The 17,288-nt window shown below is 41.6% G+C and overlaps 2 protein-coding genes across 11 annotated transcripts in view; both read right to left on the bottom strand.

Moving 5' to 3' along the window:
* The window catches only part of TMEM248 (transmembrane protein 248), a 42,290-nt gene extending 39,825 nt beyond the window's left edge, over positions 1–2,465 (bottom strand). Inside the window, exon 1 of one of the 2 annotated variants that reach the window (XM_019987656.2) lies at positions 2,214–2,465. The gene's annotated coding sequence lies outside the window, so the exon portion shown is untranslated. The remainder of the gene's footprint in view (positions 1–2,213) is intronic. The other variant, XM_019987655.2, reaches the window with a different exon arrangement.
* Positions 2,466–6,940: 4,475 nt separating this feature from the next.
* RABGEF1 (RAB guanine nucleotide exchange factor 1) overlaps positions 6,941–17,288 on the bottom strand; it is a 69,450-nt gene continuing 59,102 nt past the window's right edge. For 8 of the 9 annotated variants that reach the window (XM_070779982.1, XM_070779983.1, XM_070779986.1 and 5 more), the window contains 4 exons: positions 16,501–16,633; positions 15,171–15,262; positions 9,997–10,253; positions 6,941–7,548 (listed from right to left, as the gene is read on the bottom strand). In XM_070779982.1, the coding sequence (XP_070636083.1) occupies positions 7,150–7,548; positions 9,997–10,253; positions 15,171–15,262; positions 16,501–16,633 (881 nt within the window). In that variant the 3' untranslated portion in view covers positions 6,941–7,149. Of the gene's footprint in view, positions 7,549–9,996; positions 10,254–15,170; positions 15,263–16,500; positions 16,634–17,288 lie in introns of those variants that run through there. The other variant, XR_011564085.1, reaches the window with a different exon arrangement.

Here is a 17,288-nt window from a genome sequence, read left to right as displayed (position 1 = left end):
TATCCAACAGAACAGAATCAGGATGAATGGAAGTCTGAACTCTGTGTTCACTGCAACACTAGTCACAGTTGCTGAGAGGTGGGAAAAAAACCTAAATGTCCAAGAGATGACTGGATAAAGAAAATGTGTGTACATACGATGGAATGCTACTCAGCCTTTAAAAAAAAAAACAAGGAAATTCTGAGACTTCCCTGCTGGTCCAATGGTTAAGACTCTGTACTTCCACTGCAAGGGACTTAAGTTTAATCCCTGGTTGGGGAACTAAAGATCCTGCATGCTGAGCAGCCTGGCCAAAATATTAAAAAATAATTAAGAAAATTCTGTGCAAGTTATTATATATAAGATGGATTAACAACAAGGTCCTACTCTATAGTACAGGGAACTGTATTCAACAACTTGTGATAAACCACAATGGAAAAGAATATGAAAAAGAATGTGTATATATATGTCTAACTGAATCACTTTGCTGTACAGTAGACATCATCACAGCATTATAAACCAACTATACTTCAATAAAATAAAGATTTTTTTAAAAAGGAAATAAAATTTTTATTGCAGAATTCTGCAATACGGAACATGGATGGACCTTAGGGACATTAGGCTAAGTGAAATATGCCAGACACAGAAAGACATGTACTGCCTAATTCCATCTCCAGGAGATATCTTTCACAAAATCAAAGATAGGAAATGGCAGTTACCAGAGGCTGGGGAAATGGGAGATGGGGTTATTCATCAGTAGGTGTAGAGTTTCAGTTAAACAAGATGAATAAGCTCTAGAGATCTGCTGTGCAACATTGTTCCTAGAGTCAACAATCCTGTATAAAATTTAACCCAAAATTAAATACACAAAAATTTTAGAGGATAGATCTCATATTAAGAGAACAGATCTCATTTTAAGTGTTCTTACCCTTGTAGCTCAGTTGGTAAAAAATCCGCCTGCAGTGCAGGAGACCTGGGTTCGATCCCTGGGTTGGGAAGATCCCCTGGAGAAGGAAATGGCAACCCACTCCAGTATACTTGCCTGGAAAATCTCATGGACAGAGGAGCCTGGTGGGCTGCAGTCCATGGGATTGCAAAGAGTCAGGCACAACTGAACGACTAACACTTTACTAACACAAAGTAAAAACAGAACAAGAAGAGTGGGACTCCGGAGCTAGACAGCCCGGGTTTGAATCCTGGTTCCCCACTTCAGCTCTGTGATCTTGGGCAAGACACCCACATCTTGGTGCATCAGCCTCATTTCTGTGCCTTGGAATAACAGTAATAAACTTCCCCGCAGGTTCCCTGAGAAGGTTCAATGTATGTTGTTATGTGAAGCACTTAGCACAATGCCTAGCGTGTATTATGCACTAATTAAATCTACCTATTATTATTCCTGTTAGTCCAGGTTTATTAGGGCTTCCCTAGTGGCTCAATGGTAAAGAATCCACCTGCCCATGCAGGAGGCACGGGTTCAATCCTCGGTCCAGGAAGATCCCACACACTGCGGAGCAAACTAAGCCCATGCACCACAACTATGGAGCCTGTGCTCTAGGGCCCAGGAGCCGCAACTACCGAAACCTGCGCGCAGTAGAGCCCGTGCTCCACACGAGAAGCCACCACAGTGAGAAGCCAGCGCACCGCAACCAGAGAAAAGCCCTCACAGCAATGAAGATTCAGCACAGCCCAAAACAAAGGAAATGGTTAGACTAGGTTTATTACATTCAAGAGGTAATACATTTTAAATGCTTGCTTAGCACAGGACCTTGTACATAGGGGCTGAATACACTTGAGATACTATAATTATTCCACAGGGCAGTTAAGCCCGGATGTGGTCCCTGTCACTTCCGTTATATCTTATGGTCAAGCAAGTCTTGAGCTATTTGACTTTTCATATTTTTAGAGCTTCCTATTTTTACTGGATTGTAAGGAAGCTGAAGTCAAAGTCCAGGCCATGTACCTTTCACAGTCCCTCCAGCACCATTCTTCATATGTAGTCTGGGCTCCACATATATTTAGGGCAGAAAATTAGTATATTTTAAAGAAAGATGCTTCTGCAGACCACCTTGTCCAACCCCTCACTAATCAGTTCACCCAAACACCCACAAAGGGCTCATTTCAGAATGAGTCACTCTTATTTTGGGGAGGAGAAAGTTTCCATTTGAAATAGTGACCATGTCCATCCGCCCCTCTCACTTTCCAAATCAGGAGAAAAATGACCAAATGCAACCCACCTCTCCACCGCCCAGAGCAGATGCCACTAGAATTTCAGCTTAATTCTGACGACAGACTCGTCCTGCTGCTTAGAGAGGCCTCCACATTTAAGAATGCTTACCAGTCTTCTGGCTGCTACCTCAAATCCAAGAAACTAGCTTTCTTTCAGCTTCATTGACTTTTTACTAAGGGAGCAAGCAATTTTCTTCTGGCAGGGAAACCCTTCGACAGGTGCATACTCCTGTGGAGGAAATTTAAGCCAGACACCTACCCCTGCAGACAACTCATTATTCTTTTAAAGCAGGGCAGGCCAGCCAAGAGCTTGATTCCACCCCTAGAGGTGGCATTCTGTATTGGCAACCACGGAGAGGTTGCCTGGGAAACGCTGCTCAGAGACAGCTGTGTCACTTTTAAAACAAACTTCTCCCTTTAAGAGCTAATGTGTGCTAGTCAATTCTGTCATGCAGTAGTTTGAAGCTTTTGTTTTTATACTCTGAAAATATTTTTTTTTCTGTTTTCTGATGATAAAACTACCATGCCATTGTATAAAGTTAAGAAGACTAAGGAAATATCAAAAAGGAAAATTAAAACCATCTATAACCCTCAAACCCAATGGTAATTACTGATGATTATATATATATATATATATATATATATATATATATACACACACACACACACACACTTTTTTTTTTCTCTAGCACTGCTTGGAATTTTAAAACAGATTTGGAATTATGCTTAATGCCATATGAGGATAGCTTTCTGCATAATTATTCTTTAATTGAAACATCCCCCTCTACACAATTTAAATACTGAATTTTTAAACTTCTATACTTAATGTTTTTATATAATTTTTTTATTACTTTCTTGGGCTTCCCCGATGGCTCAGAGGATAAAGAATCCATTTGCAGAACTCAAACTGGGGCTCTGTAACCACCTCAGACTGGTGGGATGAGTAAGGTAGGGGGAGGGAGGTTCAAAAGGAAGCGGACATAAGCATACCTATGGCTGATGCATGTTGATCTTTGACAGAAACCAACACAATATTGTAAAGCAATTATCCTTCAATTTAAAAAATAAATTAAAAAAAAAGAATCTGCTTGCAATGCAGAAGACACAGGAGACTCGGGTTCAATCCATGGGTGGGGAAGATCCTCTGGAGGAGGAAATGACAGCTCACTCCAGTATTCTCACCTGAAAAATCCCATGGACAGAGGAGCCTGATTGGCTACAGTTCACAGGGTCACAGAGTCGGACAAGATTGAGCGACTAAGCACAAGCACATTATTTTCTTAGCATTGCTAATTATAGAAATAGGGTTACTGTGCCATTAAAGTATAAAGATTTTTAAGGCTCTTGACACACAGCCCTGACTTGCTGTCTGGAAATCTTATAATCTTTCATCAGTGAGGCACAATTCTCTATACACTCATAAAGTGCTATATTTGCCATAAGATGTTCACCTTTGCCAATGTGACAAAAAAATTGTTATTGAATTATTTTCTATTTCTTTGGTTACTAATGAGGTTGAGTATTTTTCATCTGTTGTCCATTTAAAAAAGATTTATGATCACTTTTTAACAAACTTTTATATATAATTGGCCGAGTGGTGAATGCCGTCGATCTGTTTCTGATCTCTCAAAGCACATATCTTCATATTCAAAACTATGTAAGCAGGTGAAATGCCAAGAAAATCTAACATGTGACGCTTTCTTAGTCACAAGAAATCATGAACACTTCAGGGAAAACAAAGAACATTCCCAGATAAATCATTGTTCATTTTTGTCTATATGGTGAATTATTCATGTCCTTTCGGAGAAGGCAATGGCACCCCACTCCAGTGTTCTTGCCTAGAGAATCCCAGGGACCGGGGAGCCTGGTGGGCTGCCGTCTATGGGGTCGCACAGAGTCGGACATGACTGAAGTGACTTACCTTACCTTACCTTTGTAGTATTTTTAAATGTTTGAAGTTTTACAGTTCCTTATTTGAAAAAGTACTTAATTTTTTTTTTCATATTTGCATTGATTTGTCTTTTCTCCCAGCTTTATGGTGCATGCTCAGTTTCATCTGACTCTCTGCAGCCCACCAGGCTCCTCTGTCCATGGAATTCTCCAGGCAAGAATACTGGAGTGGGTGGCCATTTCCTTCTCCAGGGGATCTTCTCAGTCCAGGGATTGAACCCACACCTCTTGCATTGGTAGGTGGCTTCCATACCACTGTACCAACTGGGAAGCCCAACTTTATGGTGATATTAATTGACATCTCATTGTGTAAGCTGTACAACATTTTGACTTTGTACAACAAACGCTGTGGAATGATTACCACAATATGCTTAACACATTCATCACCTTACATAAGGACTTTTCTCTTTTGGTGAGAAATTTAACATCTACTGTCTCACCAACTTTACAAAGTACTTACAAAAAATTTTTAAGTATTTAAAAAATATTTTCTTAAAACGTTTACTTATTTGGCTGCACCAGATCTTAAGTCACAGCACAGTGCGTGGGGTCTTCAATCTTCATTGCGGCATGCAGGATCTTTAGGTGCAGCATGCAAACTCTTAGTTGCGGCATGTGGGATCTAGTTCCTGGACCAGGGACTGAACCCAGGTCCCCTGCTTTGGGAGCAAAGGACTCACCAGCTGGGAAGACCTTCTTGTTCTTGCTTTTAATTAATTTAATGTCTATTTCATGTTTAAGTGTGATAATGACTACTGTGGTTTAAAAGGGAAACCTTTATAACATGAGAATTATTAATACTGTCTATTTTCCTAAGATGAAGAACCAAAAATTAACCTATTGGGAAGAGGAATGGATTAAGAAACTATATTGATAAGGACTTCTGTTCCAATCACATTTATAGTACATAAAATGCCAGTACTTTCTGGTTGAGAAAACAGAAACCCTGGCTATGATATTGATGCTAACTTAAAGAGAAACTATAAGGCAAGAGTCCAAAGAATTCAACCAATACGAGACATATTAAAAAAAACCAATTAAACAATTTATACACAGGTAAGAAGTCAAAAGAAGACGGCTTTTTTGGGGAGGCCGATATGCACATTTTATTTAATAAACACAATGTACAATGACTAAAAGAACAGTATATTCCCAGGAGAAGTAAGAGTGTGTATGTATACCTGGATTAGCACCTAGAAAGTACATAGAAAAGAAAGAAAAGGGGAAGCTCTCTACGAAGACCATCTGGGCCCAGGTTTCTATGAGCACATTCTCCAGACACTTGATGGTAATACTCCAAGTGAGCTTGGCGATCCGCTGACTCGGTTGACTGCTTCATGTCTTCAGTGCTTTAGGACAATAGGTGTATCAACGTGATGCATTTTAGATGTTAATTTAAGTAAGGGGTAACGAGTTTTATACCCACCCTAGTTTTATTCCAAAACTATTGCACTACGCATCTGTGGTACACCAGGAGGAAGATACTGGAAACGCAAAGGAAGCTTTCTTAACTGCTTGTGTGATGTGATCTTGTGCAAAAATGGTGCCTGGGAATTACAATTTCCCAGGTACTCCGAGAGTCTGTAGACATCACTGATTGGAAGGAGAATCACGATGGTGTATTTAGTTGTGAAAGGCTCCACCAGGATTAGACAAGGCTCCACACTGCCAGGGGCTGGAGAGCTTTACCGAATGAGCTCTGAGTTCACATTTCACTGTACATTTGGTGCCATTTTCTTTGGTTGCGTCATATTAGCCATCAGGAGGAAAACGCCTTTGCTTACAAAACAGATCAGCAGTCCCTAACTGGGGGCAATTCTGCCCCCCATTTGGCAATGTCTGGAGACGATTTTTCACAACTGGGGGGCTGCTACTGGTGTCTAATGAGTGCAGAGGCCAGGGACATCACTAAATACTCCACAATACATGAGCTGGCACCCAAATAAAAATGTCCTCAGGCTCCAAATAGTACTGACATTGAGAAATCCTGAAAGGGGCTTACGTGACATGTGACTGGGCTGTCCATAAAGTCACAAGTACACTATGGAAGCAGAGACGCCCCCTCCCTTGCCTCTGCACTTTAAAGCTCAGAGAGATGTTCCATCAGCTCTCGCCTGCAGAGACCTGTTAATTCCTGACTTCTGACTCAGCCCCAGGGCAACCGCCCTGACCAAGAGCTCGGGGAACATTTGCTGAATGGAAGGAGGTCAGAGGTGCTGGAAGCATGGTTCAGTCTCCAGTCTGTACTGAATAGTAACTTCACATGACTGAAAACGTGATTCAATGGTGTCATGTTCTCTGACTGAACAGGACCTCAAAGTTAGGGCTAACACATTGTTAAAGGTGGAGCCAACATATTAGGGAGAGTATGTCTAAGTATTTCTGCATTCATTTTAGTGGGGCAAACCAAATAAAACGGTGTTAAAAGGCAAATATTCAATATACTTCATTTCAAACCAAAAAAAAAAAAGAAACGGAATTAACACATGAAATGCCATGCACAACGGACAACATTCCTTTTTTTTTTTTTTTTTTTACATATTTACAATTTTACATATTTACTTAGCAATATATCTATCTTTACAATTATAAAATTATGTCAAACTGTAGAACAGTGGTACCACATACATTTTTTGTAGCATTCATTTTCTCCTTTAAAAGGCAATTATTTAATCAAATCCAAAAACACAGTGAATGCCACAGAGGAAGCGCATAGGAAAACCATGGAGAAAAAATAGATTTATAGACAAACTTTTCACACAGGCCTTAAATGAATCTATTTCAGTGACTCAATAAATAGTACTTTATTATTTACTAAGCCTCCCCTGACAGGAAAACAAAACAAAACGAACAAAACAATCCCCACAAACTGTACCTTTAAAAATGCTGATACTTCTAAGCAATTAAGTTATACTCTAGATCCCAATCAGTGGACTGTAGGAAGGGCTGGCTACAATTCAGGCTCAAATAAATACTATCCATGTTAAGTTTTCATCATCCTGCATAAACTTGAGGTTGCAACGGTGGAGGAAGTTTATCATTTTCAACATTTTCAGAGTCAATAGCTGCTACAGACTGATTTGGGGGTCTAATTTCAAGTGGGTATTTCTCAACAATGTCTTGAACCTCTTTTGCGATTCCATCCGTCCAATCTATGAGGTCTTTCTCAAGTTTCTTGGCTTCATTCATAATCCTTTCCTGTCGTTCATTCAACTGAGACAGGAGGTCCAAATTCTTATACATCTGCTTCACACCTAAGCACGCATCAGGAGACCAATTCTCAGATTCCTGCTTCCTGGGAGAAGTCTGGCCAGACATGTATCGATCAAAATCTTCCTGACTTAAATTCAAAGACTGAGCATCTAATTTCTCAATGAAAGCCACGGCACAGCACTATAAAAAGAAGAGAATGTCATTTTTATAGTTATATAGGAGAGCTACAAACATTCAAAGAGAAGGTAAAAAAATCCTTTTATTACAAAGAATTTAAACAAATCAAAACTTGACAAGATAATCTCATGAACCTCCATGGACTTCAGCTTCAGAAATTACCATGGCCATTCATGTTGTTTCCTTTATACTCCCATCTGCAATAATGCATTTCTTCCTTTAAAAAAAATTAAATCTAACTGCCAAGTTATTGAGCCAGAAATTCAGTCCTCTCCTTGGGTGGTCCGAAGGTCCTAGGGTCTTGTACAGAATGAAATATCTGAAGAGGCACCTTTAGTATTCATTCCACAATGGTTATCACAGAGCTTCCCGTGTGTTTCCTTGCCGTCAGGGGTGCTCTGCTTCCCTGCCACGCTGTGGGGCAGAGGAATCACGGTGTGGCCTGGAGCTCCAGGGCCACGCCCCATGAGGCCCTTCCCTGCGGAGGCCTTCCCAGCTCTGCAGACCCACTCAGCGCACGGCCTGCCACTGAGCATGTCCGCAGGTACTTGTGTGCACACAGACCACTGGTCCTCAAGATACTTTAATGTCAAACAGTTAAAAGAATGCACTTAGACACCAGAGAACCTGAGTGAAATGTCACCTCTGTCAACTGACAGCCCAGAGCTGTGTGACCCTAGAAAAGTTACCTAAGCCCTCTGTGGTTCCCACATTTGTAAAATGAGGGAAATACCACCCAGATTTATTGTGAGAATTAAACAATGTAGCACATGTCTCACAGGTCTGTAGTAAGCAATGAATAAATAGTAGCAATTATTAGCATAGAAATGCTGGGGGAAATGCTGAGTGACACAGACATCTTAGTTATACTCTCTTAACTAATTTTTTCTAGAAGGAGCACATACCATTTTCATAGTTTTTTTTAAATAAAGTATTTTCATGAGAAAAACATGAAAAACATAACAGGAGAAAATAGACAGCTCTCAGAATTTATTTTGAGAAACTCGCTCGCAGGATCTTACCTTATTATTCATAAAAAAGTGAATCTTCTTAAAGAATATTTAGCAAATCTATTTCAACAGCCTCATCTGCCAAGAAGGTGCCTGTCTGACCCTTACCCACCGGCTTACGCTATGTGTGTAGAAGCAGCGCAGCCTATTTTCTGGAAAGAACAGGCCTCTAAGATGATTCTGACACTCCTGGCCTAGGCGAGTAGATACACAGTACTGCCACTAATGGAAACAGTACATAATGGAAAAGAAAGAAACGTTTGATGGGAAGGTAGCTTCAGTTCTGAACAGATTAAATCTGAAGCATAATAAATTAGCTGGGAAGCTCAGAGTGAGGTCAAAACAGGTGACCTGCAGGTCATCACTGTACAGGTGACCAGCAGCGCTAGGACCAGAGACGGTCTAGGGAGAGAGATGCATGGAGGACAGAGCCCCCAGGGAGTGACACATTCAAGGAGACAAGGAGGACACCAGGCCCACAAAGAGCCCAGGGAGATGGAGTGGAATCATGGCTGCTGAGGCACACGAGACGTTCCAGAAGGAAGGAGTCACCGGGAGTGTTAAAGGAGTGAAGCGAAGCAGAGTTCCTTAGGCATGTGGCAACTGGCCAATTTTTTGCTTTTGCCACAGTGGTTTCACTGGGGCCGTGACTCTGAGTCTGGCAAGAAGAGGATGAAGAAAAAAGGTGTGCACACAGCTAAGGCTGTGGGTCAGGGGGCCAGGAAGAGCTGCAGAGTGCAGGAGATTCAAGGATCCGTCTTTTTAGACAATTTACCAGAAATGCTTCCTTATGTAACCTGGCCTCCCCTCCCTACCTATTACCCTGAACAGCTTCCAGCACAGGAAACAAAGAACATAAGGTGTCTTGAGGCTCAAACTCATGAATGAGACAATAAATCCAGTCTAACGCAAACAAGGAGAAGTACAGCGGTCAGTAAAAGGAAGTATGTGGCCTCAGGCCTTAGATGTGCGCACCCCACAACTGTCCCGCCTAGTGTTATTATTACTGTAAAAAAACAAAAGCTGAAAATTGCTGCACATCCTCTATGCATCAGCATCTCAGTATTCAGTTTTAAGAGGGAATTTGTAGAAATGAAACAAAAAATAAACATTAAGTCTTTTAATAAAGGAATCAGCCCAAGATCTCATTTATTCATGGTTGAAACAACAAGTAAATGAGCGGCTCTTACAGCTGCGACTCCTGGGAGCGACAGCCAACAGCAGCAAAGACACTCAACGTGGCCATCTTGTGTCCTGAGGGGAACCACAATGGCTAAGTCCTAGGAGGTGTATGTGTGCCTGGCCTGGTCACATGTGCTCTGTGATACCAAGCAAACATCCTCAGCTATGTTGACCCCTCAACTCCAGAGCACAAACATGTCATAGGCCTGTGAGAGCCCTCTGGGTTCTTCTCCACAACACCAGCAAGTCAAGTCCTTACCAGATTGGTGAAATAGTAGCCATCCTCGCCCGTCATCAGTCGGCTTGGGTTGCAGAAGCGGGTGATGTACTGGATGTTGGACTGAAGGCGTGGGGGGTTGCCCTTCAAGACAATGTAGATGAGTGTGGGTAAGAAGTCGTCGGCTGAAGCCGGCTCATTCTTGGTGATCTTGATGGCATTGAAGATGTGCTTGCTGCACTTGGTGATGCAGGCCAACTTATCCCGGGGCACACGTTTCGAATCCATCTCAATGATATCTACAAAGGAGAAGAGATGCTGCTTCCAGTGAGGAGACAGTTACATCAAAGAGGCGTCGGGATCATCGTATTTCATCTCTTAAGTTACAGAGGTGCCCTCACTAACCCGTTCTCCACTAGTTAACTTAGCGTATGAGAAAGCCTGCAACAACAGTAGACACTAGCTCACACTTGGGCACACGTGCCCATCAGCCAGGCCCTACACTGTGTGCTCTACAAGCATACTCTCTCCATCCCCAGGGTATGCACGTGCACTATTAAGGAAGCTGAGGTTCAGAGAGGGTCAATGATTTGTCCAAGACTATACAATAAAAAGGCTCATAGCAGGGATCTGAAGCCAAGCCTAAGTCTAAAGGGCATTCTTTAAGTCACGATGTAAAATGTGTATGAACTCCCCAGAGAAATAAGCAGAGTCATTTCACTGTTTTTGTTCCTCATAAATACACTGTAAAACTCAGTCCAGAAGGCCTCATTTGCATACAGCGTTTTAGAAATGTGGCTATTTTACAAGGCGTCTCTGAGCTGGATATCAAAGTGCAAGCGGCTGAAATCCATCACACAGAGGTCCACAGTGGCCAATCCTCACGGCATATAAATCTCCCACTAGCAACAAGTATCTAACAACAGCTTTATGACACTTATAACCTGCTGGGTAGCAGAGGGGATGAACATAGGTATTATTTAATCTCATAAACAATTCTTTATTTCTCTCAGAAGCAAAATTATTTCACTGCCCTTCACTACCACTAAGTCCAACTAGCAGGCTCTTATAAGTTCACATTCTCTGTCACAAGGACCAGGAGGCAATGAGGAATGATTAAGTTTGAACTCTGCACTGTCAGAACTACACAAAAGGAGGGCAGGTGGGTGCCTCTGGACAGATACACCTCCCTACACTCTAGAACACCATGAAAGAAAAGAGCTGAAGTGGTTTAATTTGACACCAATTTCTTGCCATTAGCAGAAATAAGTTTCAGATTTAGGTGGTTTGGTGGTACACGCCAGAGAGTTTTTTTCTGCTCTCAGCCCTCATCCCCGGAGTCAGCTACCTGGGAAGTTCTCACAGGACCACCAGCCATGGAAGACTAACATGTGGGAGACAGGAACACTGGACAGTGCTGAGACCTTATTTTAATTTACTAATACTGCCCCCCCTTCTTACCTGTCTTCTGTATGAATTATATAATTTTTGTTTTATTGTTCAAATTTTTAATTCTGGGTTTTAATTACTGTTACTATGTCTCAGTCTATTTATTTTTCTTTTTCTATTTAAATATAACTTATTACCAAAAAGATTTGGGGGAATGTCCACATATATATATATATTTTTTTTTTCCAGTATTCTTTTTTTTTTTTTTTAAACTTTACAATATTGTATTGGTTTTGCCATATATCAACATGAATCCACTACAGGTATACACGTGTTCCCCATCCTGAACCCTCCTCCCTCCTCCCTCCCCGAACCATCCCTCTGGGTCGTCCCAGTGCACCAGCCCTAAGCATCCAGTATTGTGCATCGAACCTGGACTGGTGACTCGTTTCATATATGATATTATACATGTTTCAATGCCACTCTCCCAAATCATGCCACCCTCTCCCTCTCCCACAGAGTCCAAAAGACTGTTCTATACATCAGTGTCTCTTTTGCTGTCTCATATACAGGGTTATTGTTACCATCTTTCTAAATTCCATATATATGCGTTAGTCTAGTGTATTGGTGTTTTTCTTTCTGGCTTACTTCACTCTGTATAATAGGCTCCAGTTTCATCCACCTCATTAGAACTGATTCAAATGTATTCTTTTTAATGGCTGAGTAATACTCCATTGTGTATAAACCATTTTCACCCTATTTATCCTTCTGCCTTTTGCTGTTGGTTTACATTCTCCATTTCAAACATTTAACCATGTTCTCATTAATCTTTATTCCTTAAGTTTTAAAATAAATTAAAAGTGAATAACAGGCACATATTTTATTGCACTTCACAGATACTGCAGTTGTTTTGTTTTTTTTTTTTTTACAGATTGAAGGTTTGTGGCAACCTATGTTGAGCATCTCTCAGCACCATTTTTCCAACAGCATTTGCTTATTAATTACTCTGTGTCTCTGTGTCACATTTCGGTATTTCCTGCATATTTCAAACCTTTTCATTATTATTATATCTGTTATCATGATCTGAGATCTTTAATGTTACCATGGTAATTGCTTTGGCATTTTTAGCAATAAAGTCTTTTTAAAATAAGGTATGCATATTGCTCTTTAGACATAATGCTACTGCACACTGAAGAAACTACAGTACCATGTAAATACAACTTATCAGCACTGGGAAACCAAAACATCTGTGTGGCTCATTTTCAACGGTGTTTGCTTTATTGCGATGATTGGGAACCAAACTCACAGACTCTCTGAGGCATGCCTGTATTTTCTATCTGGACGCATTTGTAGCTGCCCTGCCAAGGAGCAAGGCCAGCAGTGTAAAAAGAAAAAGAGAAGAAAAAGGAAAATAAAGGGGAAAACAAAACCCAAGGGACTTCTCCCACACTCTCCATCTGGTAGTGAACCCCACCCTTCCCAGTATCTTTGAGTCTGAGAGAAGTTTCTTTTTGCTTTTAGACCACCCAACCCCAGGAGCAGTTCCATGACTTGTGCTGCCCTGAAGTCTAAACTAGGAGAGTGGAAAGAAAAGTAAACAACACAGGAAACTCATGACTGCGTTAGCTGTTCCCTTAGTAATGACTCCCCTTCCCAATCTGCCTGCTCTGACTTGCCTTTCGGAGTCCTCAGATACTGTTTTCTGCTTTCCATTCAGGGCTTTTGAGAAAAGTGAAAGCGTTAGTGTCTCAGTCATGCCCAACTCTTTGTGACCCCATGGACTGTAGCCTGCCGGGCTCCCTTGTCCATGGGATTCTCCAGGCAAGAATACTGGAGTGGATTGCTATTCCCTTCTCCAGGGGATCTTCCCAACCCAGGGATCGAACCCGGGTCTCCTGCACTGCAGGCAAATTCTTTACTGTCTGAGCCACAAGGGGCCAGGAGGAAAGACAGGGTTGAGGGTGGGGACTCTATCTTAGCAGATGTCCAGACTTATCTTTAATGCAGTTTTGAAAGCAAAGTAGGCAGTACTCCCAGGTCAGTCAAACTGGGTGCTAGTGACATTGTGGCCGATGATTCTGCTGCAGGGACTGTCCTGCACACTGCAGGGTGTTTAGCAGCACTCGGGGGTTCTACCCACTAGATGCCAACTCAAGTGGCACGGGCCTCAGTGCAGTGTATTTATAAACAAAAAGGACAGTCCTGATTAGAAGCAGACAGTGATTTTGAGAAAGTTCACTGATTATCTCCACATTTAAGACTATTGTTAGAGACTGTCCTTTTGAAGGCTGACAAGTTTATAGAGTAGGAAGAAAGTGATCATATCAACTCTGGTCCTCAGAGGCAGAATGTGCCAGCTCTTGGACTGGCAAGAAGAGGGGGCTAAGATGAGAGCGTAAGAAGGCTTTTAAAATTTCATGGCTATACTTTTACTATCAAAAGATCTCTCCAAACTTCATCTTAGATGCCAAGAGAGCAAAGTTCCACAGTTCAAATTCTGTTAACAAACTGCTGATATACTGACATCTTCTTTCTTATTTTTATTTTTCAGTAAACAATGATTTGGCACTTGTAGTTTCTAGTTTTCTAAGGTCTGTCCTGTGGCTTTTTAGAAGAGAGTCCCCAGCATAAATTCCTATGAAGTACTTTAAATGTAAACCAGTTGATCTTGAACTTACTAGTAAGAGTCTTTGGGGAAAACGTAAGTACAAGTTTCAGGCTTCACTTTCAATCTCTTATGGATGTCCCCTGAGCAAAAGGCAGGGGTGGGGGTTGGGCCTTGACCCAAAACAGTCATTCATGGGACCCATGAGGAGCTTAGCAGAAAAGCTCTGAGCAACAAAGAGGGTGGTATTTAGTGAGGACAATTAAACTCTACACAGGGAGTTACAGAAAATAATACCTTTTATACCAAGAGCTGAAATGTGAAAAAGTACAAAGAGAAGCAGAACCTGAGAAAGTGGAAGAATCATGTTAGCCAGAAGACAATTCAGTCCCTGACGGGGCCTTGAAGCTAAGTTTCTGTAACAGCCTCACCTCCTTTCCAACCCTGATAATATCTTAAGCAAACCCTCATTTCTTACTGTAACTCGAGTCTCTGGTTCTTATAACCAAAGGAGGCTACTTAATGGCGCACCTCCAGCACTGCTAACATCAGCTGACCCACTTTCGTTCCCAGTAGAATTTCATTAAAAATCTCTAAATTGGCAATCTCTTTCCAACTCTTCTCCTTAATTAAGAAGAAGTTGGGCAAGTTGGATGTCTTCTCCACCAATTTTGTTTTAAAACTTTTGTGTTGCACTTCTGCTGGGTTATTTCTTGATTAAGAAACAGAAACCTTATTAGGTGACTAGACCTGTCCAGAACGTCGGAGCCACATCGATTTAGTGCACTTCATTTACTTCTCCAACTAACCAGAAAAGAAATTCAAAGCACATCTCTGATTAACAACCAACTAGAGGCATCATTTTAATATATAATTCTAGCTTGGGGATAACCATGCCTCACCAACTTCATCTCTCAAAATTATTTTGATACATAAATGCAGTTGAGTTTTAAGAAATGTATCTAGTTGACTTTAGTTCAATGCTCAAGAAATAAGAAATGGTCATGGAAAATGAAGGGGGAGAGTGGTTTAGTTGCTGATCTGAAACCTAACACTCTTAAATCACTTTTACCACATTCCAATATAGCTTTGGCAATCTGCATTTTAGAAGTATTTTAGAAATACTATCTTTTTGCTCACTGAAATAAGTACAGATTTATAAAGCAAAATGCTAACTTCAAGGGGAAAACATCCAAATACAAAAGTTCTTAGTTTCACTGACCTGTAATTGCTTTCACCACCATATCGGACACTTCTGGAATTTCTTCATTAACAGGGACACAAAGCATCTGAGGTGTAACCCAGTGCAGGGCTCTACCGAGAGAAAGAGAGAGACAGTGAAAAAAAAGGTCCAAGGATGGACTGTAACCATTTATCATGTTATTTCCTCAGTGACAGAAAAAGACAGGGCACCGCTGGCTCGTCAGGCAACCCCAGCCCCTGCACCTACTAGCAGCTCGGTTGATGTGCTGAGCAACTGGAATCCTAGGATGAGGCTTCTCTTCTGCACTTATCACAAGAAAGCAGAAGACAATTTTTCCGGTTGAAGTGAAATTATACTACATTGGAAAAGCAATGGATATTTAAGAATGAAGATCTGGGAAGAACCTGCTGCTCCCTGTCCTCACTGCCCACCTTTTAGGCTCTGCCCTCGACTTCTGAAGCACACCAGAGCCCGAGTCAGAGATCATCAGGCGTGTGTCACTTCCGCCTGAACCACTGAGATTTCTGGTCACACGGTGATTCCACTCGTGAAATTCTGCTGCCAACCCTCACCACATGCTTGACTAACGCTCTCACCCTGCACCTCAGTCTAAAGCCCACTGAGTTACTTCTGGCTTCATCCCTTATCTTCCCAAGATCAATTCCACACTTCCGATGAGACATCATCAAGTTCAGAGCTACCGATTACCAGCCCCGCTGTCTGGGAACCCCACTTGTGATCCGAGGCTCCCTCTCCTCCAGAAACACCTCTTCAGGCTCAGGCCTGGCCCTGTTCCCACATGTCGACGGCCTCTTTCCCCAGTGCTCTGCTGCCGCTAGAATGCACAGCACGGGCACTCGCTCTACTGGCCATGGAACAGTGGGTGCTTTGCACAGTGCTAGCAACCCAGGGCTAGTGGAAAGACGCAGCAGCAGGAATGGCTGAATCACCCCTGGGAATAACAAAGACAGACAACACACACTGCCTTTATACGGATATTCACAGCTTCCTGCCTGACAAGATAGTTAGTGCAGTGAAATGAGAAAACAATGAAACTTCCTCTTGTTCCTTGGAAATTTTGGAGATCTGAACACCAGGCATGGTTCTCATCTAAAGCTGCCTGGATTCAAATAGATGAGCACGATGGAGACCTGAGTCTTCTCCTCTTGTCAATTTACCACATGCCTTTTCTTTCTGACATCACAAAGGAGTTTATATGCTAAGGATGGCAGACACCTTAGCTGTTACTTTCACCCAAGGTCTGAAACTCAAGGGCCCAGTTTTCTCGGATGTGTTCTTCCAATGGGAGGTAGTAAATACAACAAGGAAAAGCAGAACAACCAACTACCTGATCCTCTTCTGAATAGCAAGATCTTTCTTCTCATCATCAGTAGTTTCTGGACAGAACACATATTTATAGAGACGAGTCATGATGTACTTTTCAATCTGATCCATTATCTTCTCAACTCTTTCTGGAGGCACTGAAATATTCACAAGGATACTTGAATGAAGGATGAACATTTGAAATGAAGAGTAATGTTTTCATAGTACTTTCAATGTAGCAGAAAACTAATTTACCAGAAATACATTAAAAACACTCAAACAAAAGTATAAAATATTAAAAAATACTCTAAAAAAGGTACCCCAACTTTTGCGGCTGCCTTTTACAGAATTCCTACTTCTAACTTAAGCTGTCTGGCAGGACCTAATAGGTGTACACCCTGCTTAATGAGAAGACCTTAGCATGATGCTACATTAGAAAAGCACTTGAAATTCTCAAGACTGGTATGTGCTGGCAAGACTCACCCTTTCACTTTTCAGAGGTCTACTATATGACCTTAGAGGTCACTCTAAAGTAAATAAATGGGGCATATTTCTCATCAAGATGGCAATTCCGAGATGGGGGTTTTATTTAAAAGCCTCCCAAGGGGTTTTACCTGACTCTGTCCCTATTCCCAATGAAATTATTAAATATTGCTCAAGAAATTATCCAATTGCCTGATTATCTTGGAATGATATACGTGGTGGTATTCAAAGATACTGCTAAGTATAAAACCAACTACCTGAATGTTAGTGGAGTAAGCTACAGAACAGAGCAGGCAAACCAACGAAGACTTTTGAGAAAGAGAGAAACAA

Source organism: Bos indicus, chromosome 25, assembly GCF_029378745.1.
Source record: "Bos indicus isolate NIAB-ARS_2022 breed Sahiwal x Tharparkar chromosome 25, NIAB-ARS_B.indTharparkar_mat_pri_1.0, whole genome shotgun sequence".
NCBI lineage: Eukaryota > Metazoa > Chordata > Mammalia > Artiodactyla > Bovidae > Bos > Bos indicus.
The sequence above is the reverse complement of the archived record's forward strand: the minus strand, read 5'-3'. Positions and strand labels throughout refer to the sequence as shown.